This window comes from Delphinapterus leucas, chromosome 13, assembly GCF_059928025.1.
Source record: "Delphinapterus leucas isolate spDelLeu-1000000601 "Yukka" chromosome 13, BTC_Dleu_Yukka2, whole genome shotgun sequence".
NCBI classification, from domain to species: Eukaryota; Metazoa; Chordata; class Mammalia; order Artiodactyla; family Monodontidae; genus Delphinapterus; species Delphinapterus leucas.
The window spans coordinates 9,799,232-9,822,240 of NC_143141.1; the positions used below are offsets into that span (position 1 = coordinate 9,799,232).

General features: G+C 51.3%; 2 protein-coding genes across 4 annotated transcripts in view; one reads left to right on the top strand and one right to left on the bottom strand.

The window, feature by feature from the left end:
• CNNM4 (cyclin and CBS domain divalent metal cation transport mediator 4) overlaps positions 1-13,896 on the bottom strand; it is a 36,659-nt gene extending 22,763 nt beyond the window's left edge. For both annotated transcript variants that reach the window (XR_002648177.3, XM_022599279.3), the window contains exon 1: positions 12,435-13,896. Coding sequence is in view for 1 of the 2 variants with exons in the window: in XM_022599279.3 (XP_022454987.1) it covers positions 12,435-13,836 (1,402 nt within the window). In the remaining variant the exon portion in view is untranslated. The remainder of the gene's footprint in view (positions 1-12,434) is intronic.
• Positions 13,897-14,173: 277 nt separating this feature from the next.
• LMAN2L (lectin, mannose binding 2 like) overlaps positions 14,174-23,009 on the top strand; it is a 39,243-nt gene continuing 30,407 nt past the window's right edge. Inside the window, exon 1 of one of the 2 annotated variants that reach the window (XM_022599285.3) lies at positions 14,174-14,316. The gene's annotated coding sequence lies outside the window, so the exon portion shown is untranslated. The remainder of the gene's footprint in view (positions 14,317-23,009) is intronic. The other variant, XM_022599284.3, reaches the window with a different exon arrangement.

Sequence of the window (23,009 nt, forward strand, 5' to 3'; positions counted from 1 at the left end):
GGCAAGAACAAGATATAAAATGTATGAAGTTTAGCAGTAAATAAATAAAATTGCCATTATTCATAAGCAACATAATTATATGTGTAAAAAAGCCAAAAGAATCTAAAATAAACTATTTGAATTAAATATTCAGTTTGGCAAGGTCAATGAATTCAGAGTCACTATACAAAAATTAACTACATTTCTCTATCCTTGTGAATATATCTGGTCTCCGACCCTAGTTCCTGTCACAGAGCTTCCAAAACCCTTGGATTTCCTGAGTGACAGGAGTGCCTTTGTGATGTTAATAAGACGACTCTAGGGAATTCCCTGGCGGTCCAGTGGTTAAGACCCCGGGCCCTCACTGCTGAGGGCCCGGATTCGCTCCCTGGTCGGAGAACTAAGACCCCACAAGTTTCGGGGAGGAGCCAAAAAATAATAATAATAATGTTGATGATTCTAGGTGGGACCCTAGAGAGAGACTGGAGACGGTCACCAGTTAAACTGAAGAGGGCACAAAAGGCCCTACCTCCAGGGAAGGCCAATGGCTTAATCAAGCATATGCTAAGGAAGTCCTGATGATAAAAACTCTGGATCCCAAAGCTCAGTGGAGCGTCCAGGTTGGTGAACACACCGATGTACCAGGAGGGTGACACACTCTGGCTCCAGAGGGAGAGGGCATGGAAGCTCCCTGTCCCTCAGACAGACCCCATCCTAGGTACATTCTTTAAAATAAAACTGTAATCATCAGTGTAGCACTTTCCTGAGTTCTGTGAGCCATTCTAGCGAATTATCAAACCTGAGGGGGAGTCATGAAAACCCCTGAGTGTACAGCCAGTTGGTCAGATGTACACAGGTGGAGGGGACCCCACTTGAGGCTGGCATCTGAGGTGAGAGCCATCTCTGGAGGACTGAGCCCCTACACCCATGGGGACTGATGCTAATGCCAGGTGATTGGCACCAGAACTGAACTGCAATACACCCTGGTTGGAACAATCTGTAACAAACAAATGAAAAATAAAACTTTAAAGACACTGCTTAAAATCACCAAATGCCTAGCAATAAATCAAGAAAAGAAGTGTAAGACTTCTACACAGAAAATGACTATATTATTGAAAGAAATTAAGAGAGCATGAACTAATGGAGGGGTAACCATGTTTGTAGACTGGAAGATTCATTACTATAAAGATGTCAAGTCTTCAAGTTATCTATAGAGTCAATGCAATTCCATAAAATTCCCAGGCAAAAAAGGTTAAGAATAGTCAAGACAATCTTGAAGAACAAAGAACAAAGTATTGAACATTATCAGGTACCAAAGCTTACTGTAAAAGTACTGCAATTATGTCAATGCAGTATTGGAACAAGGAAAAATAAAGAGACCAATGGAAGAGGGTCCAGACCTACAGATATACCATGGTTCAGTGAGGAAAGGACAGTCCTTTCAATGAGTTCTACTGAAGTAGTTGGACATCCATATGGATTTTTTAAAAAAAGAATCTTGACCTGTAACACATCAAAAACAAAAATAGGGCTTCCCTGGTGGCGCAGTGGTTGAGGGTCCGCCTGCCGATGCAGGGCACACGGGTTCATGCCCCGGTCCAGGAAGATCCCGCGTGCCGCGAGCGGCTGGGCCCCTGAGCCATGGCTGCTGGGCCTGCGCTTCCGGAGCCTGTGCTCCGTGGCGGGAGGGGCCGCAACGGTGAGAGGCCCGCGTACCGCAAAAAAAATAATAAATAAATAATAAAAATAAATTCCGGAAGGATTATAGATCGCTAAGGTAAACAATACAGCTTCCAGAAGATAACACAGGATTCTAGCTTCCTGACTTTCATATAGGCAAAGAATCTTCAACTGGGAATCAAAAGCACCAACCACCACAATGGATGATAAGCAGATGAGAACGTGCTCAGCATCATTAGTCACTAGGGAAATCTATATTAAAATCACAATGAGATACTACCACACACCTACCTGATGGGTTAACTAAAATAAAATAAATAAAGAGCCAACAATACCAGAGTTGTGAGCATAGGAGTGGAAACAGATACAAGCACTTTGGAAAACTGTCTCCTCTATGCCTATACGACGCCCTAGCATTTCTACTCCCAGACATATTCCCAGCAGAACTGGCTACATATAGTCACCAGAAGACATGCCAAGAGTGTTCTTAGTGGCATTATTTGTAAGACTCTCAAAGTGGAAACAATCCAAACGTCCACCAACAGTACCATGGTGGTGTGTTTCTATCATGCAATACTATACAGCAACGAAAAGAGAATGAACTACAGCTACAAGCAACATGTGTGAAGTTCATAACCTTAATGTTGAGCAGAAGGACCCGGACATAAGAGTATATACTATACGATTCACTTATAAAAGTTCAGAAACAGAAAAAATTGACCCATGATGATTTGGGGGGCAGGGGCAGTAACTGGGAGGGTGTGCAGGGGGCTTCTAAGATATTGATAATGTTCTATTTCTTGAGCTAAGAGGTATTTACACAAGGGTGCTCCTTTGTGAAAACTAGCAAGCTGAATACTTATGATTTAAGCACTTTGCTTCAACAGAAACTTTACTTTAAAACAAATCTAGGAGCTTCCCTGCTGGCACAGTGGTTAAGAATCCGCCTGTCAATGCAGTGGACACAGGTTCGAGCCCTGGTCCAGGAAGGTCCCACATGCCGCGGAGCAACTAAGCTCATGTGCCACAACTACTGAGCCTGCACTCTAGAGCCCGCGAGCCACAACTACTGAAATCCGTGCACCTAGAGCCCGTGCTCTGCAACACGAGAAGCCACCATAATGAGAAGCACGCGCACCGCAACGAAGAGTAGCCCCCCGCTCGCCGCAACTAGAGAAAGCCCACGCGCAGCAACGAAGACCCAATGCAGCCAAAAATAAATAAATTAAAAAAAATAAAAAATAGAACAAATCTAGGTCGCTGCCGAAAGTGAGAGGTTGGGCAAAACAGGTGAAGGTGGTCAAAAGGTATACATTTCCAGTTATAAGTCCTTAAAATGGGGGGAGAGGGGGGAGGGGGAGGGGGAGAGGGGGGAGGGGGAGGGGGAGGGGAGGGGCGGGGTTTTAAATAAGTCCTGGGGATGTAATGTACAGCATGAGCACTATAGTAAATAGTTAATAAATAATATGTATTCTCTATTTGAAAGTTGCTAAGAGAGTAGACCTTAAAAGTTCTCATCACAAGAAAAAAATTTTTGTAACTATGTGTGGTGATGGATGTTAACTAGACTTATCGCAATGACCGCTTCACAACATACACATACAGCAAATCATTTTGTTTTACACCTGAAACTGATATAATGTAATGTCAATTATATCTCAATTTTTTAAAATGTATAACTGACAGTAAATTTTCTAGCCTGGGGTTACTGGAATATCCCAATCTTCTGGTCTCTTTCTCAATACCTACAACCCCCCTGAGAAGTGACACAGAACAGCAGTCAAGGGCTTGGCCCGTGGAGGGGAGCAGTCTGGGGTGGCCACTTAGCTGTCATGTGGCTGAGAATGAAAGATTCTCAGCCTCTCTGAGCCTCAGTTTCCTGTCTACAGTGCCTGAATTCAGTATTCAACAAAGGCTAACCATTCATGAAGGCACTTCTTCCTTCTTTAACGATCCCTGCTCTACCCTCTTCCACAGGTTGGGTCTGGGGCATTTCTGGGGAGACTGGGCCTCTTGGGGAGCCTCAGTCCCTTGGATCCCCCTCTTGTTCCTGTTGCTTTTCTATCACAGCCTCTTGCCTCCCTAACTGGGGCACCAGGGAGGACAGGTGACTGGTGGATCCTGAGATGAAAGAACCCACATAGAGGCGCAGCTGGTAAATGTGGCCACGCTCCTTTCCCAGACATCTCCCCAGAGCAGCGACCCCCAGGCTGTGCTTCTGCAGTGAGACCACAAAGGCGCTGGCCATCAGGACGGCTGCCTGAACTTTTCCCAATGTGTGGGAAACAAATAACTGAATGAGGAGAATCTCCTCAGTTTTAAGTTACTTTTCTGGACATTTTTTTTCTTAAGCTCTGGCTTCTGTTACCCTTAACGTACATGCTAGGGTCCAGATAAGATGCCATCTGAATTAGCGTGCAATTATATAGCAGGCTCTTTTGACCTCAGTGTATTCATAATTCCAAGAAAGACACCACGCCCAGACAGTGGGGCAGCTGCCACCCAAGCCAGTATGTGAGAACCACCGTGGCCCAAGTGGGTGTCAACGCCAATGGGGGTAGCTTTTGGATCGTAATAACAATAATTTTTAAAACAGCTGACATTTATTGCACAACAACATGGTACCAGGCGCTGAGCTGAGCCCCGTACGTGCCCTACCTCATTCTGTCCTCCCCACAACCTCCGGGTTGGGTGCTGTCATTCATGTGGATGACCAAATCACCAGCCACCAAAGAGAAATTTCTCTGAGCCCAAAAGTCAGTCACTATTCTGAGCCTTTTACAAAATGAACTCCACTGCACAAGCGTTTGCTCCCTTTTTAAACTTACTCTCGAGAAAGTTTGATGAGAGATGGACGTACATTTAAAGCAGGACTCTAGGTGACTGCATATGTGCGCGCGCGCGCGCGTGTGTGTGTGTGTGTGTGTGTGTGTGTGTGAGAGAGAGGAGAGGGAGCGCCTGCCTGGAATGGATAAATCTGTGTGTCTGTCTGCCGGTGGGTGTGGGTAACAGTGTGTAAAAGGATGCCTGAGTGTGTGTGGGATTGAGCCTGCCTGTGTGTGAGTGGGTAGGTGGGTGCGTATGTGTGCATGTATGTGTGTGCGTGTGTGGACATGGGTGTGTGTGGGTGTGGATGTAGGTGTGGGGTCATGTGTGTGAGTGTGTGGATGTGGGTGTTTGTGGGTGTCGATATAGGTGTGGGGTCGTGTGTGTACGTGTGTGGACATGGGTGTGTGTGGGTGTGGATGTAGGTGTGGGGTCATGTGTGTGAGTGTGTGGACGTGGGTGTTTGTGGGTGTGGATGTAGGTGTGGGGTCGTGTGTGTGTGTGTGTGCATGTGGATGTGTGTGGGTGTGGATGTAGATTTGGGGTCGTGTGTGTGCGCGTGTGTGGATGTGGGTGTTTGTTGGTGTGGATGTAGGTGTGGGAATGAGCCTGCCTGGGGCGGGGCAAGGGGTTGCGGGAGGGAGGCTTCCTTCCAACCAAGGCTCCTGGCTGCCAGCTGGCCAGAGACCAGGCGTTCCAGAGAGCCCGGTGAAACCAGTCTTTCGAGAACCCTGCCCAGGTCACAGTAAATAGGCCCTGCAGCAGGGAAGAGACTCTGGCTATAATGTCTGGGGAATGTTCCAGCAATCCTAGGTTTAACCCCCAACGAAACAGGCTGGCGGCCGCACACCCCAGCCCTCTGGGCTCACCTTGTCAGCCACAGAACGCAGCCCAGCCCTCAGTCTGTGGAAATCCTCCTAGACACTCTGCCTAAGAATCCCAGGGATAAAAAGGGATTTCACTTCTTATCAGAGGAGAAATCTGAAGAACCGATCTAAACTGTGTTCCAAAAAGCAGAGCACAAAATTGTACGTAGACAGTGATTTCAATGTGAAAACACGTAAGGGCAGCTAATGAGAGAGAGCATGGCTGTAAAAATGAAAATGATTTTGAGCCTGTTGTCTTGTTACAAGATTTTTTAAACTTTAAAAAAAAAAGATTAAATTTCTAAAAAGTTATCAAAGTAAATTAAAATATTAAAAGTGCTTCTTGGGGCTTCCCTGGTGGCGCAGTGGTTGAGAGTCAGCCTGCGGATGAAGGGGACACAGGTTCGTGCCCCGGTTCGGGAAGATCCCACATGCCGCGGAGCGGCTGGGCCCGTGAGCCATGGCCGCTGAGCCTGCGCGTCTGGAGCCTGTGCTCCGCAACGGGAGAGGCCACAGCAGTGAGAGGCCCGCGTACCGCAAAAAAAAAAAAAAAAAAAAAAAGTGCTTCTTTCTAAGTCACAGGCTTCTGGATTGTTTGGTTTTCATTTCTGCCTGTTTTCAAAGGTTCTGATAATGATATGTAGGTCTTTTTAATTAACATTAAGGAAAAGAAATTCCATAATAAATGGAACAGGAATACAGTAAGTAGTCCAGAATCCAGTCTATGAAATGAGCCAGGAGTCCTTTCTGTAGCCACAAAGCCTTTTACAGATGGATGTCCTGGGACGCTCAGGTGTGATGAGAGGGGTAACCCGAGGTTCAGGACAGGAGAGCACCCTGTCATAGGGCAGCTGTGCCCAATGGCAGATGGAGGGGCTCGGAGAACAAGGGGAGAGGACTGGATCAAACGGCAGCACCAGGAAGCTGCTCTCCGTCCTCTTAACTGAGGGCCACCTTGGGCACCTCTAGGAAATTCCATAACCCTCACATCCTCCTGGCAAGTTCTGCTGAGAAGTTCTGCAGAACTCAAAACTCCCTAAGGCCAAAGGAAGGCAGAAAGAGAGAGCCAGCCCTAGGACAGGCAAGGCAAGCTGTCCCTCCCCACAGGCTGGGCTGAAGGAACCAGGGGGCTCCCCTAAAATCAATCACCAAGTCAGCGACAGAAGGGTCCGGTCCGCCCTCCCCCTCTAGGCACACTCCCCTCTTAGAGAGTGTCTGATAAACAGGCTTGCGGCCCCTGCCTTCGAGGAGACAGACTGGCAGGAAAACGTCATGCGAGGCACCATTCCTTTCCCTCAAGGATATCCTAGCTGTTCAGTTACCTGGTTCATCAGCAGGACAGCACTACCTCGGGAGACGGGCACACAGTGGTGGCGCCTCCCAGCCCCTCTGGAAAGGACTGAGAGGCGGTCACGTATGCAGAAGCAGTTTCCCCCAAAGTTGGGGCACCAAGGGCTGAGAAGCTCATTTCTCACCCTGTGGTCTCGTCCAAGTGCTCCCAGAATGAGAGGCACAGACAGGAAAAGTACTGTGTCTATTCCCCCTCGAAGATCCAGCTGAAATGTCAGATTTCTACTGACAAGACAAGCAAGGCTCCGGCTTCCGGAGGGTCCCCTGCCCCTATCCATTTCTCCTGCAGGACACAGGAGAAGTGTGGTTTTGTGTTTCTGTGCACTGTTTTCCATTTTAAACATCTGTCCAGTACCTCCTGTCCTGGCCAGAGAAGTCCAGGAAAACTCTAGAGCTGGTCTTGTGAATTAGAAATACAAGACTTCTGACAAGTAAAGATCTAAGGAGCTCTTATTAGGGCCTGGCCGTAAGGCAGAGCCTTCCAGTACACAAATAATAGCTTTAGGAAGAGATCTGTAAATAGAAGATGGGTGAGGGGCTCTCAGCTCTGGCTCCTCTATGGAAGCTGGCACACGGGCTGCACACGCACCACACTGAAGAGAAAGTGAGCAGCAGCCTGGCCAGTGTTTTGTCAGTTGCCCCGCTGGCATCTCTGCCCCGACAGGCAGCTCCTGTCACTCGCTCAGATATACTTGCCCCGGGGGAATCTTCTTGAGATCAGATCACCAGCTCAGTTCAAGAGTGTTTCCAGGTGGAGCTGTCCGAGATCAGGTGTAGGGCTGCCTTCGCTCTCCACTCTGGAGGCCGCCCTCTCCCAGAACCTCATGGCCACTGTCCCATTCCCACAGCCGGGCTCAGCACTCGCCCTATGCGACCTCCCCAGGAGGCTCCCCAAACCAGGCCTGCGTGGCTCTTTCTCATCTCGCCAGAGAGCCGCTTGGGCCAGGCTTCTCCATGCCTCACACACTCTGCCTGCTCTCAGCTGGCTCCCTAACCTTTCAGCCGGGTCCCCGCCTCACTCCCGAGCCCCACGAGGCACTTCCCCTGCATACCTGCCTGGATGGACTGCACCCTCGTGCTGCTTGGGGTGGTCCAGGGCCAGCAGCACGGGCATCACCTGAGAGCTTGTCAGAAAGGCAGACCCTTGGGCCGCACCCCAAACCCACTGAGTTCTCATCTGCGTTTGAACAGAATATCTAGGCAGTCGGACATTCTTTGAAGCGCCAGATGCTCCGGTGCACACAATGCTGGGCACAGAAGTCGGATAAAGGGTGACACCATTATTATTTAGCACCACCCCTCCCTCCGCCCTCACCAAACTGGCTCTGCTCACTCCTCTGCCCACTCCCGTCAAATGACAACATCAACTTGAATCCCAGGCAAAAACCCCAGATGTTCACAACTACTTCCCACCCCGACTAATCATCACTGGGCTCTGTCATTCTGACTGCAGAAGCGTCTGGAGCCCTAGGCCTTCCCGGGCCCCACCGTGCCTACCTGTCTCCCTGGTAGACAGTGGCTGCTGTGAACAGGGCTGTGTTAGTCCTCTGACTCCCCAAAGCTAGCACACGGTCTGACACACAGGCTTCCAAAAGTTAGATGTTTGTTGAACAAATGAAAAGAACAAGCAGGTGGAGGGAAATAAGATGCTTAAGGTGCGCCAGACGGGAGGAACCCAAAGCAAATGCAAAAATTATGCAGTGTTCTGTCCAGCCTGTATAAAGTTGTTTCAGGAATAATATGAAGCAGGTGGGGAAAATGTGATGTGACAGAGCTGGAAATATGGGAGGAGTTTTCGAGAAATTATTTCTAGCTTTTTCCCTCCAAAATATAACTCACGAACTGTCTATGAGGAGCGGTAATAGGTGCAAGGTTACCCCAGGGGTCAGTGACCAAAGACTAAAGAAGAGCTGAATGCCTGGGAGGGGCAGGAATGCCACGGAGGAAGGGGGAGGGAGGGGGAGGGAGGGGCACAGCAGAAGCTGGAGGGTGGGTTTCAATGAGGGGCGGAGCTTCCAAACTCTCAAGTGGAGAGTTCATTCATTACTGTGCTTCCAGAGTCTGGGGGAGCATCTGTGGTGAAGGAAAAACACAGCAGGGCCAGGAGCAGCCCAGGGAAGCTTCGTTTTAAGATTTCGAGCTGTAGCCAAACTCAACCAAAACTCCCAGTACTGCGAACATTCTAGACGAGGTTTAAGTGGAAGGACCAAGGTTCAAATTGCAGGCCTCACAGCTCTCACCAATTAGCGGGTCTTACTCCTGAGGGCCTGCAGCACCAGGCCTGTGTCTTGCACATAGCACGGGGTTCAGTAAACAGTGACAGCTGCCTTGAGTTGGAAGGCAGAAGCGGCTGGGAATCTGTCACCTCGTTGCTTTGGTCCCTAGGCGAAGCTCAGCGCCCCCAGGCCTGCAATGACTCTCTGAGCCTGTCTCTAAGTGTGTAGGAGCATATTCATGACTCCCATTAATGAGTGAAGCCATGTCAGCTCTTGATGGTCAAAGACCGCTTATTCACTGAGAACCTGAGGCACAGGGAAGGAGAACCAAGACTCCACACTCTGCTTCTCAGTCCCTGACCTGAACCTCTGATACATGTGTCACTGCAGGAGCACCTCCTGGCTTTCTTGGGGCAGCTGGAAATGTCAAGTCCCTGGATAACAGCACAACACACCCATTTTTCTTTAGCCCTTATCAGCTCGTCAAATTTCTAACACTTCTGGAATGCGGATAATTCTCTCTCAAACCTGACAGGTCATTCTTTCATTCAGTGACTTTTTATTGAGGTCTTACTATGTGCCAAGAACCATGTCACGTGCCAGGGATATATTGGTGAACAGAACTTAGAGCCCTGCCCTTTGGAACTTACATTCTAGTGGGAAGAGACAGACAATAAAAAACAAAGTAAACTGGTAAATTGTACAGTTGTTAGAAAGTAGTATGAGAAAAAGAAAAATGAGCACAGGGTAGGTCTGGGTAGATCAGGAAGGTCAGGGTGGGAAGGGGGTTACAGTTTTAACTAGGATGACAGGAAGGCCTCACTGAGAAGGTGAAGTTGAAGCAGACCCGAGGGAGGGGAGAGTAAGCCATGCAAAGTCTGGGAAGAACATTCCTGCGTGCGGGAACAGCCAGGGCAAAGGCTCTAGGGTGGGAGTGTCCTCAAGGCCAGCAAGGCTAGCAGGGCTTGCCAGAGACAGCCATTCGCTCGTTGCTCATTCATCGTTTAACAAACATTTACTGTTAATTTCTTCGCTAGCAACTGAGTGGAGAAAACACTAATAAGGCATGATCCCAACCCTCAAGGAGCTTATAATGCTGGTGGGTAAGGTGGAGATAAAATGACCTGAAAAGAGGATTTTACACCAGCAGCGGAAAGACTCTGGCAGAATTCAGGACCCTCACTCGACCTGGAGGTGCCAAAGAGTCCCCTGAGGCGCAGAAAAGACCCTCGGCTAGACTAGCAGGCACCCTGGCCCCGATTTTGGTGCTGCTGGCTGTGTTAACCTGGCTTGTTGGGTTTTCTTAGCTAAAAAAGGAGCCTTCCAGACACCAGATTTGTAAAGAAAACCCTCTACGTTGCAGGTGTACACTACGCGTTTGCCGCGTCCTGGAGGGCCTTAGACTGAAAAGGTAGATGCCAGATGGAAAGATCTGGCAGAGGTCACACTGCGGGGAGCCCAGCATGGCAACGAACAAGGAAGTGATGGTGTAACACCCCGGGTACGTTCACTCGGCGTGACCATCCCTCACACTTGCATCTCCAGGGCCTCACACTGCACAGGGCAGACTGTGCCTGTGTTTCCATGGAATTACCAGCACCCCCTCCAGGCCTCAGTCTCAGGCTGCAAGCCTGTTAAGGAGGAGAGTCCAGTGGACTAAAATGTGCATCTGCAGAGCCCCACTCAGCAGTGCTCTGGCCTGAGAGATGCTAGCTCTGCTTCCTCAGCTTCAGGAAGCGGTACTTTTTTTTTTTTTTTTTTTTTGAGTCCAAAGGTGGCCCTGCCAAGACCCAGGAAGCTCCCACCCTGCTGATCAGGGGCTGAGAAGCCTGACCAAGCCAATCCATACAGGTTGGACCCAGATGTGGGCTGAACGATGCTTGTCGGGTGTGTCACCAGCAACAGTTCCAAAGACCATCGAGGTGGTAAGGAGGAAGCTGCCCTGGTGAGTCCTAACCCGGTTCCCGACCAAGCAACATGGGAGAGGTCCTCTGGGCCTCACGGCTGCAGGGTGGGGTGGGGCACAAATCCTCAGTGCTCTTCGGTTCAGATTCCGAAGCTCCCCCCAGGCTGTGCCGTCACCACGGGTCCCTCTGCAGTGAGACGACCTTACTGGGCTGTCTCCCACTCAAGTCCTCCTCAGCTCTGATGCTGAGATTCAGTCTTTCAAACTGAAAAAGGGAAGGTACCTGGCCCTGACCCTGACCCCAGCATCCTTGCCAGGCCAGCTCCTCCCAAACCCACTCCATCACCCACTGATCCAAGCCAGTTCAAGCTCTCCTCCACTCTCGGTTCCAGAAATGACTGAAAAGGGTCTGGGTGCTGGCTCCCAGCTAGAAGCTAGAAGCCCTCAGCCAGAGGGAGTTCCACCAATGGGAAACACAGCCAAGTCCCCAGGTTTAGGATAAGGTCCCTCCCCCTGTTCCTCCATTCCTTTATAAAGACCTTCCCTTTCTGCCTCCTCTCTCCCTTTGGCCTAGGAGGGTTTTACTCCATAATTGGTTTGTTTACTGTCACTCTGAAGGCTTTGGAGTGGCAGAGGTAGGAGAAAAGTTTTATTGCAAGTAAGGAAAGGGGTGTGTGCCCTGAGCTCTGAGGCTGGTGAGTAAACCCTCCGAGTGTCTCTCTAACTACCTGAAAATTGGCCAAGAACCCATGTGAGAAAAAAACACAAGGCAATGCAAGGCCCGCTGAAGATTCCCAGCAGACCACAGGAGGGAAGCTTCTGTTTGGCGCCTGGGAAAGACAGAACAATAACCAAAACTTAATCGGCTTGCTTCTGCTGAATAGTCGAAAGCGTTACTTGGCATTGCTCTGGGCGGGGAGCCAACTAGAGCCCTCCCAATTCAGCTTCTGTGGGCCAGGAGCTCCAGTGACACTGTTCCCCTGCTCCAAAGCCTTCCAGAGCTCCAAGCTTCCAGTAGTCTGACTGCCCTGACTTTCAGGCTCTTCCTGAGGCCCCAGATGACTCAGTCTCTCCCCCACTGACCAGTGACCAGCAGAGCCTGTACCCATAGGAACAGGACCACCTGCTGGGCCACAAGCACATCCTTTGCTCCCCAACTCAGCTTCTCTGCTCGAGGGGTTCCCTCTGCCTCAAGTACCAAGTGTCCCCACCTTTCAAGGCTCTCCTCAAATGTTCTCTCCCCTGTGAAGGCTTTCCCAGTTCACCGGCCCCTTCCCCACCCGACCCCAGTGAGACGCGCTTGTCCTAATCTCCATGCCCCGGTGTTGGCCTCTTCTGAGGCATTGGCTTCCCTCTGTCTGGCTCCCAGGCGGGTGAGTGGATCTTGCTCTGCTTTGATTCACCTGAAGCGCAAAGCACGGCTCCTGGCAGACAGCAGATGCTTAAGAACTGTTTCTGCGGCCCTGAGTGCCGTTCACCTCAGAGGCATAGGAGGTGCTGAGCAAAGGGACACGAGTCACGCAAATGGAACGCTAAGATCAGCAGACACAAACCAGGCAAGGATACGCGCGACACCACAAAGGGTGAAGCGGGAGCTGCATCAGGCCTTACCCTTCTTGAACTCCTCCAGCATGGCATCCAGCTTGGTATCATGGAAGACGAAGTGCACTGGGTGGTTGTAGAAGCGGGTGATGGTCTTGAGGGGGGTGCAGTCATCGGGGTCCACGAAGGCCAAGTCTTTGACGTAGAGAATATCTACGATGTTGGATTGCTCGTCTTCATACACGGGGATGCGCGTGTAGCCGCTTTCCATAATCTCCGACATGGTGTTGAAGTCCAGGATGGCATCGTTCCGGATCATGAAGCAGTCCTGGAGCTGGGTCATGATATCCTCCACAGTTTTGGTCCGGAGTTCCAGGGCACCCTGGATCATGTTCAGCTCCTCTTTCACAAGGTCATTATAGGGCTCCGTCACCTTCAACATCTCCATCAGCTTCTCCCGATTGTAAACGGTGCGGATCTCCTGACCCAGGAAAAAGTCCAGGAGCTTGCTGATGGGGAAACTGAGGGGGAAGGTAAGTAGCATAAAGAATTTGGTGAGAATGATAGTGTTCGCACCCACAGCCAGCCCATGTCGGGAGCACAGGGCCTGAGGCACAATCTCCCCAAAGATGACAATGCCTATGGTGGAGAAGGCCACGGCCACCAGCCCAGACCCGATAAGGTTATCTACAAGGATGGTGAGGGAGGTGTTGACCAGCACGTTTCCCAGGAGCAGGGAGCAGAGCAAGTAGTTGCCCTTGCGTCGGATGGGCTCGATCTTGCGGGCATAGCGCCTCTCCTTCTGAGTGCCACAGTTCTGCACGATGCTCAGCTCCATGGGGTCCAGGGCCATAAGCCCCAGATTGAGGCCAGAAAATATGCCCGACAGCACTAGCAGCACCAAAATGAGGAGGATGTGCAGCCAGAGGGGCAGGAACCTCCCAGCCTCCTCCACCATGAAGAGCAGCGAGTCCTTGTCCGTCCACTTCTGCCAGGGTCCGTCCACGCCGGCGCGGGTGCACAGCGCATACAGCTTCATGTTCTCGCTCCTCCGGAGGAACTTAGTGAGCACCACCAGCATCCCGGACGTGTCCCCGCGGCTCACGTTGACCAGCTTCTGGACGACCAGGTCCTTGGTGAGCTCGGGGCAGCTGGTGGAGTTGTGGATGGTCTCGGCGTTGTCCACCTCGGTGAAGGAGATCAGGTTGCTGGAGAAGGAGCCCAGCCTCTGGCCGTACAGCCTCAGGTTCACCGTGCTGCCCTCGGACACGAAGATGATGCCATCCGAGTTCATCCCACACGATTTGTTGCAGCTCGCCAGCCTCATGCCCAGGATCGCGCTCCGCTGGGGGTCGCCCTGGCCGCGGGCCCCCCGCGCCCACAGCAGCACCAGCAGCACCGGCGCCACCAGGAGGAGGCGCCCTCGGGCCGGCCCGCCGCCCGGGCGCCCGCCCCCGCCCACCGGCGCCATGTTGCTCCGGCTCGGCCGCCGCAGCTCCCCGCGCCCCTCCACGCAGCCCCTCTCACGCCGCCGATCCTGCCGCTCCGCCGCCGCCGAGCCAACTGCCCGGGCCGCCTGCCTGACGTCAGGTCAGCGCCCCGCCCGCCACGCCACGCCACGCCCCTCATTTGCATGGGAGGCCCCCGCCCCCTGGCGCGCGGCTCCAGCGCCCTCGCTTAAGGAGGTCCGGCATTTAAGGTGGGGCGGCGTGGGAGCGCGGGAGCCGCGGGCGAGCGCACGCCCCGCCCTTCTCCTTGCACGCCTTTCCGCTCTCTCGGCGGGTCCCTCTTTCCTCCTCCCCGACCTGCTCTCTCGACCACGTAGTTCCTCTTCCGCAGCCCAGACTGGGCTTGGTTGCTGGGCTCTTTTCCCTTCCCCAGAAATCTGCAGCTCGGGGCGGTGGCCCTTCTCTGCAAGAACCTCTCGGAAGCAGCACCGCGTTGTGCTCGGGTGAGAAAATTGATTTTCTGCTATGAAAAAAGAAAAGGAGAACCTGAGGGCATAGGCCTGAGGGAGGTCTTCAAGTCCCCCGGCATTGTTTTGGAACTCCCGGGGGTTTTGCCCACCTTGTCCCAAGACCAGAAGTGGGTTCCCCAGGCCCAGGCCCGAGGTCTCCTTTCGGGGGCCAGTGGAGGGAAAATCTGGGGAACTGAAGCTGTAGGATGTACCCGCAGATAGAAGGGCCAGGGTCTGTCGTTTCCATTTAGGACACAGATATTGAGCACCTACTACGGTCATTTGTTCCAGACTCAAACAGTACAGCAGTGAATGAGCCAAAGTTCCTGCCCCCTGGAGTTAGCAGTCTAGGATAGAAAACCGGCAATAAACAAACACGTACATAATATTTTTTTAATCTTCCCAACAACCCTAAGAGGTAGTGTTATTATTTCCATATTACAGATGAAGAAATTGAGTCTAGGCACAAATCAGAGTCCACCCAGACTGTTATCTTAAGAGCAGGCCTGTGTGACTTTGGGTAAGGCAAGTTAGAATGTCTCTCAGCCCCATTTTCTTCATCTGTAAAATGGGGATAAGAATGATAACACAGCAGCATCCCACTAAGCTTGTGGGAACAGCTGGCCTAGGCACTGAACAGGACAGAACAACTCTGTGAATGTTCTTTGACTGTGCAGCTGTTGTTGTTATTGTTGTTGCTGTTATTATCTGCCCTGGACCAAACCCCTAACCCCAAATTGTGGTGACTGACCCTGGGGCAGCTGCCTGTGGAAACAAGCTGAGACGCGCAGCACCAGGCCCAGCCCTGAAATGACTGCTTCCTGGGCGGCCCTACCTCAATGTCAGTCGGCAACTATGAATTGAGCACCAAGCACTCAGGGTGTGGGGGGGAAAGACCAACCGCAGCTGCCATCCAGTTAGGGAGAAGGAGACAGACAGACAAACATCCTTATAATTGCAGAGGTGTGCTGACAGGAGGATCGGGTACCAGGTTGACCACTGGGTCTTGGACCAAGTTTTTTCCCAGCCCTGGAGACAGAATCCATTTCACTGTCTCCCTGCAGAAACACTTGTGTTTATTTTTATTACAGTATACTGTTTGCCAATAAAAGCAACAATCAATACCAGCCGGAAGGAGACTAAACAGAGAGGAACAATAATATAGTGTTTTAGGAGGAGGCGTGGTGGCAGAGGCCTGATTCAACTAAGCCCTGTTAGCAGGGGTAGAGGATACTGTGTGCTAGGCCAGCCTGAAGCGACCCCTTGCAGATGCCTCACTTCATATTCCATAGTGAGTGTCCAGCCTGCCAGTTTTCCAGAAAACAGGAGACTCAGATGGGCACTGGCCAGCACAGAATAAAAGCAGAGGGCTTCCCTGGTGGTGCAGTGGTTAAGAATCTGCCTGCCAATGCAAGGGACACTGGTTCGTGCCCTGGCCCAGGAAGACCCCACATGCCGTGGAGCAACTAAGCCCGTGCACCACAACTACTGAGCCTGAGCTCTACAGCCCGCAAGCCACAACTACTGAGCCCACATGCCACAACTACTGAAGCCTGCGCGCCTAGAGCCTGTGCTCTACCACAAGAGAAGCCACGGCAATAAGAAGCCCGTGTACTGCAACGAAGAGTAGCCCCCACTTGCCACAACTAGAGAAAGCCCGCGTGCAGCAACGAAGACCCAACACAGCCAAAAGGAAAGAAAGAAAAGCAGAAAGCAGAACTTTTGACCAGCTGTTCCCTCCCATGTCCACTGACCAGCATGAGCCACCTACATCACCTCAGAGCAAGCCCAGCTCTCAGGGATGCTTCTGCCCTCATCTCTTTCCAGCCGGCTTTAGGACCAGTGCCCTCCCCTACAGTACTTAGAGAATTTCCCATTCTATTATCGACCCACTGGCTATTTTTATTTTGCCCTTTTCAGACTATCTGTACTGAGAAGCATTCTATGCATGCACTGAGCCCAATGACAGAAGCCAGCAAAGGGAAGGAAAAAATAAATTTTCAAGATACTTGGGTTAAAAATGCCAGCGCTGGTGAGGATTTGGTAGGAAAAATCAGTCTCTGCTAAAGTTCATTTAATTACACCCATCCTGGGCTTCCCTGGTGGTACAGTGGTTAAGAATCCACCTGCCAATGCAGGGGACACAGGTTCGAGCCCTGGTCCGGGAAGATCCCACATACCATGGAGCAACTAAGCCCGTGTGCCACAACTACTGAGGCTGTGCTCTAGAGCCCGCGAACTACAACTACTGAGTCCACGTGCCACAACTAGTGAAGCCCGCGTGCCTAGAGCCCATGGTCCACAACAAGAGAAGCCACCGCAATGAGAAATCTGCTCATCACAACGAAGAGTAGCCCCTGCTTGCCGCAACTAGAGAAAGCCCGCGCGCAGCAACAAAGACCCAATGCAACCAAAATTAATAAATTAATTTTAAAAAATTACACCCATCCATGATTATATTCACACCCGTGATTAGGTGAATAGAGCAGATGCAATGAAGTAAAGAAAAGAAATTCCCCTTTCCATGCTACCCAGGCAGAGGTCCATATGGCCTTGTTCTGGGTGCCCATCGTAACTTAAAGGGAAGCTTTCACAATGTCCAGAATGCTTGATGCCCTGCAAATGAAGGAGGAGGCGTCATCTGTTATTAAATAGTTCATACAGTTAAGGAAAGAAGGGAGGGAGGGAGGGAGGAGGGGAAAGAAAGAAAAAGAAAGAGTGAAAGGAAGGAAGAAAGAAAGAAAGAGGGAGAAAGAAGGAAATTCTTCTTTGCCCTCCCCGGGCCTTCAGTCTTCAGGGGAGACAAGACTCCTTGGGTAATAGTTAAATGATACAACCCAGAAAGAGTCAGAGGAGGTATTTGAGATGCAGACTGGAGTCCACGTTCATTCTCTGCCTGGCATTTGTTCCTGGTTAGGGCATTAAACATTTCCGCACCTGCAGAGTTGAGAAACTTCCCGCAGCGTGGTGGGGACATTGTGGAGGTGGAGGTGTATTAGTGTGCAAAGCAGGAAGCCTGGACCATGTCTGGCTCCTGTGAACGAGGCTGTAAGAACAGCAGAAAGTGATGTGCATGTGACAAGCCTCCCTCCTTTAGGGGGCAGACCTGTTCCTCTGCCTGGGGTAGAAGTCTTTACTCACCTGAGTTGCCTCCATTTGAAAGTAAGGAGTTTGGAGAAGGTCCTTCCCCAAGGGGTCCTGATACCTGACCCCCAAGCACCCGAAAGCACTGCATTCACTCCATTGGGCCTGATGGGTTCTTTCCGGGACCTATGGCAGCACGTCTACACTTCCCGTGGTTGAGCCCCCTCCTTTCTGGTCCTGTGTAGGGAGACAGCCTAAAAGGCTTATTGCCCTTTCTGTACCTGGCATTGAGCTGACACCGAGTATCCAGTGATGAACAAGATCCTGAATTAGTAACCTGGGATCTCCTTTCCCACTTCCTAGGCTGGGATCCTCCCAGCCTGGATTCTTAGCCCTTTTCAATCTCTGGGTCTCCACAATGGGGAGCTGTGGGCAGAGAAGCTGCCCATCTGCTGGTGGAGCTCAGAGCCTGAGGTCTGCCATGGCCCCAGGCTGGGCAGAGCCCTTGGGGGATGCCGTGGGCCTGGGCTGTGCGAGCCTGGCTGGCAGCAGTGGGACACCTTTTCAGAGTGAGACACGGATCACCCTCAATACCTGCCATGGTCTGTTTCACCACTGTCTATAAGTCTATAGTAACCCTGAGCATTTGCAGGATACATCCATGCCATTTAATTATCTCAGGAGGGGGCTTGCCTGGTAGCGCAGTGGTTAAGAATCCACCTGCCAATGCAGGGGACACGGGTTCGAGCCCTTGTCCGGGAAGATCCCACATGCCGCGGAGCAAGTAAGACCGTGCGCCACAACTACTGAGCCCGCGCGCCTGGAGCCCATGCTCCGCAACAAAAGAAGCCACCACAATGAGAAGCCCGTGCACTGCAATGAAGAGTTAGACCCCCTCGCCGCAACTAGAGAAAGCCCTCACGCAGTAACAAAGACCCAACGCAGCCAAAAATAAATAAAAATTAAAAAAAATTTTTCTCAGGAGGGAAGGAGCAAGCATGAGGTTAGCTGGATGCTGCCTTTTTTTTCTTCCTTTGGCTGCACTGCAGGGCACGCAGGATCATCTTAGTTCCCTGAACCGATGCCCCCTGCATTGGACGCGCAGAATCCTAACCACTGGACCACCAGGGAAGTCCCTGGATGCTGCCTTGACTCACATCCCAACGCAGGTCATCCCAGCGCGTGGGGACATGAGGACCCGGTGTGTGAGACAGATACTTCATTGAGCCAGAGAAGGGGATGAAAACATCAGGTCGGTGGATCCAGGCCAATAAAAGGATGTGCCTCTGAGAAGCAGTCAGATGCCAAAGCGGCAAGGGGAAGGAAGCATTTGTATTCACTGGCTAGGCTTCAAGGCTCCCACGGCCATAGGACAGGTTGTTCTCCTTTGGGACAGACTCACGGGAGGCAGGATGCCCCACCATGCGGGTTCAGGCACAGCTTTGGAGGCACGATGGGGGTGCTGGCTTGGCCACAGATTGCCTGTGTGACCTGGGACTCCGGGACATTCTTGAGTGCGGAGTGAGAGGATGTCTGGCCCATGGTAAGAGCTCAATACCATGACAATGATGGGAATGATGCAGCCAGGATTTTTAAAGGACACGCAAATGTCCTTAGCTCTGCTGTGTCTCTCTATCCAACTTCAGCCAGTCTTCTTGTCCTTCCCCTTCCCTTTCCTGTGGAGGAAGAAATCAATAGAGGATGATGGGGAAAACCAGAGGCTGAGGGGGAGATCACCGAGGACTGAACAAGACCATGTGTGGCCCCTTGGGCCTCCGTGCAGAGGGAAGAAAGGAGGCTGGGGTTAGGGGAGGTCGAGCTGGTGGGGGGCAGGGGGGCTGGGGGTTACAGACAAGCTCTCAGGCTGCTGGGAGGGAGAGAAGCCTCTCATTCGGGATCAGAGAGACCTGACACCCTGCGAGCCCAGGCCTAGGGAAGCCCCTGCTGTTCCAGGGCCCCTGTGGAGAGCCCTGGGCAGCACTGGGTGTGAGAGGGGCCTGCCGGACCTAGGACTCTGCCCGCTCTCCTTCCCTCCTGCTTCCCTCCCTGTCGGGTGCACTGGAGCACCCTCCGTCCCCAGGACTGGCTACCTCAGCAAGCTTTTCCTTCTGCCTCCCAAAAGGGAAAGACCCTTTTCTATTTTTTTAAATTAATGTATTAATTTACTTATTTATTTGTTTATTTATTTATTTACTTTTGGCTGCGTTGGGTCTTCGTTGCTGTACGTGGGCTTTCTCTAGTTGTGGCGAGCGGGGGCACTCTTTCTTGCGGTGCGCGGGCTTCTCATTGCGGTGGCTTCTCTTGCTGCAGAGCACGGACTCTAGGCACGTGGGCTTCAGTAGTTGTGGCACGCAGCCTCAGTAGTTGTGGCGCACGGGCTTAGCTGCTCCACGGCATGTGGGATCTTGCCTGACCAGGGCTTGAACCCATGTCCCCTGCATTGGCAGGTGGATTCTTAACCACTGCGCCACCAGGGAAGTCTGACCCTTTTCTATTTTAACAGATTAACTGCTCATCGCTATAAAAAAAACTAAGAAGAGCAAGCAAACGAACGCTGAGTATTTATAGAGGCTTATGAACAAAGTTTTCAGAGTCATTGTCCTTAGTTTCTGACCCTTTTTCTTAGTTGGCAGAAATGTCACGGGCTCTGACCCTTACCATCTGGTGAATTGGGGCAAAGTGCTTGGCCTCTTAAGGCCTCGGTTTCTCCACTTTAAAGATGAAGATCAAGAGACCCTTCTCTCTGTATTGAAAGGACCAAATGAGCCCTGGTTTGAAAACACTGCTCTGTAAACACTGGTTTCTTTCCCTTCCCCCAGGCCAGGACTTTCACATTACTATACCTTTCATTCATTTATCCATTCGTGTATTTTTATATTTTTGCTGGGCTTATAAAATAGGTGTTATACACGTTCATTGCAATAAATTCAAATAACACAGGGTGTATAAAGTAGAACACGAAAGCTCCCCTACCCCCATTCCACTGCCCAGGGGTTGTTTTTCTGGAAAGTATCCAGCCACTGTCTGCGCTCTTCATTTGCTTCTCTTCCCTTATCTGGACTGGAGGCCATTTCCCACTGGGCTGGGAACACTTCAGGGCAAAAACTGTGTCATAGTCATCTCTGTATCCGGAATACTCGGCATACTCGGCATTCCATATGCGTTTGTGGAATGAATTGGATTTCCGTTTAAAAAGAGGGCAGGGGCTTCCCTGGTGGCGCAGTGGTTGGGAGTCCGCCAGCCGATGCAGGGGACACGGGTTCCTGCCCCGGTCCGGGAAGATCCCACATGCCGCGGAGCGGCTGGGCCCGTGAGCCATGGCCGCTGAGCCAGCGCGTCCAGACCCTGTGCTCCGCAACAGGAGAGGCCACAACAGTGAGAGGCCCGCGTACCGCAAAAAAAAAACAAAAAAAAAGAGGGCAAAAACAATACTATTGGGGACCAGGGATGGGAAATGAGGAGGAAGCATTTAGCCAGTAACTTTATATATAAAATTATAACTTAGAAAGCTGTTTCAGAAGACAATATTTACCCCTTGATATCATTTCTGCTCTGTTCTATTTCTTAGGGAAAAAAATCTGATCTTGACCCAACTAAATTGATTTCTTGACAGGGTCACAACTTGAAAAATACTGGTCTCATGCGCTGCTCACGGGCATCCACTGGAATACCCTTTGGGGGAAGCCTATGAGGGTGGTGGGGGTTAGAGTGCTCTCCTTGTAAATGTCCTCCGTGCCAACAGTGTGTTCCATAATCCACATGTGGCAATAAATCAGCCCAGGCAGATCAGTGAGCCAAGTTCCTGATTCCCAAACCTTATTGGCTCCTAGCCCGACCCAGGAAGGGAGACCGCCTTACAGATCTTCATTCCCAAGTGCCCAAACAACTGCCAACTCACCAAATACCTGTAGAGCCTTCAGCAACCAGCTCATCTTGCTAGCCTCAGGGCCTTTATCTTTAACCTGAGGGAGCTGGATCAGATAATTAGGTTCTATCCTAATTTAAATTCTTTGACCTACGATTCTTCCTGGACAACCAAGGGAGGAAGGTGAAGGCAGATCAGAGGTAGTGGGCATCTGTTGTTCTGGCCTGTTCAGCTTCCTTCCCCTCCTTCTGCAAACGGCACCTCCCTTTCCTCTGGGAACCTGTCCACCTCCATTTTCATGGGTTCTAGTGGGGATGGGCAACTGACCAGGCCTGGACAAAAGTACCCCAGGCCACAGCAATTGACCTAGGGTAGGTAGGACACCAAGAAGGGCCAATCAGGAGCCTGGGTTTTTATATAAGGGGAGGGTCCCTAAATGGAGGTAATAGAAGCCTCAAGCTGTCTGTTACTAGGTCCCCTCCCCCTGCTGAGGGCAGTACTTCTGTTCAGCTTCACCACAGCCTTGAAAAAAGGGGTACCATTAGTCATCTCCTTTCACAGATGAGAAAAGGGAGATTTGGAAAGCTGAAGAAACCTGCTCAGGGACTTCCCTGGCAGTCCAGTGGTTAGGACTCCGCACTTCCACTGCAGGGCGCACGGGTTTGATCCCTGGTCAGGGAACTAAGATTCCCGCATGCCGCACAGCACAGCACCCCCTAAAAAATAAAGACAGAAACCTGCTCAGGATCACACAAAAATGGATTTCGATACTGTTCCAACCTGTCTGGACTCCAAACCTCCTTAGCCCTCCTGCATGTGCTATACCCATCTGAGGACTAGGGTTCCATGGGGACTTAAGATGACATGGTTTTATTTCTTTTCTAATCAAGGCTTTTAACCAATCTCTGTCAAAATTCCCCCTTCCAGCCCTCCTTGAGGTCTCTGGTGGGTCCACCATCTTTAGTGTGACTTTTAGTATCAGGAGCCCAGTCAGGTCCATTAACAACTGACATCTCATTTCTGACTCACATCACCTGTGCCCCCTCGTTGTCATCCTTCTCCAGGCACGGGGTCCAGGGTCTGCTCCAAGGACTTGGAGTGGGGAAGGGCCTTGGTCAGCCTTTCACTCCTCCAATCACTGCAGCCCGTTTGGGGTGAGTGTGTATGTGTGTATCTGGTGTCAGGCGGAGGGGGTTACTTCATTCTTCCTTTTCAGGGTCAAACTTCTCCAGCATTGGGGCCTCGTAGGGCAAGGGGACGAGGGGAAGGGCAATTTCTCTTTACTTAACCTCCCACAGATTAGACCCCCCCCTCCCCTTTATGGCTGTTGCTGCTTGACTGAGTGTGGCTTGTGTCCAGTTATTGGCTTCTTACAGGGGGAGGTTTAGCTCAGCTTCTGTTGGGACTCCTTGCCCCCAGCTTCTTGCTGTTGGGGTAACCTTTGCCTGGCAGACAGCCCCTCTTGAGTCCACCCAATGGACGCTGTAGAGACCACTCCACTGATGACCCCTCTCTCTGCCTCAGGTCTTCAGTTCTCTCCTCCCTTTGCTCTAGGAGTCACAGGGCAGAACAGCAAGTCTGGTGCTTATGGTGGTATAAGATGCCAGTCCCTCTTCTTGCAGGAGCCCCCAAGTTTTCTTAGAGCACCCCCTTCACCTGACTTTGAGAAGTATGTTAGTTACCTATTGCTGCATAGCAAATTATCCCCAGAAGTTAGTTGCTTAAAATAGTAAACATT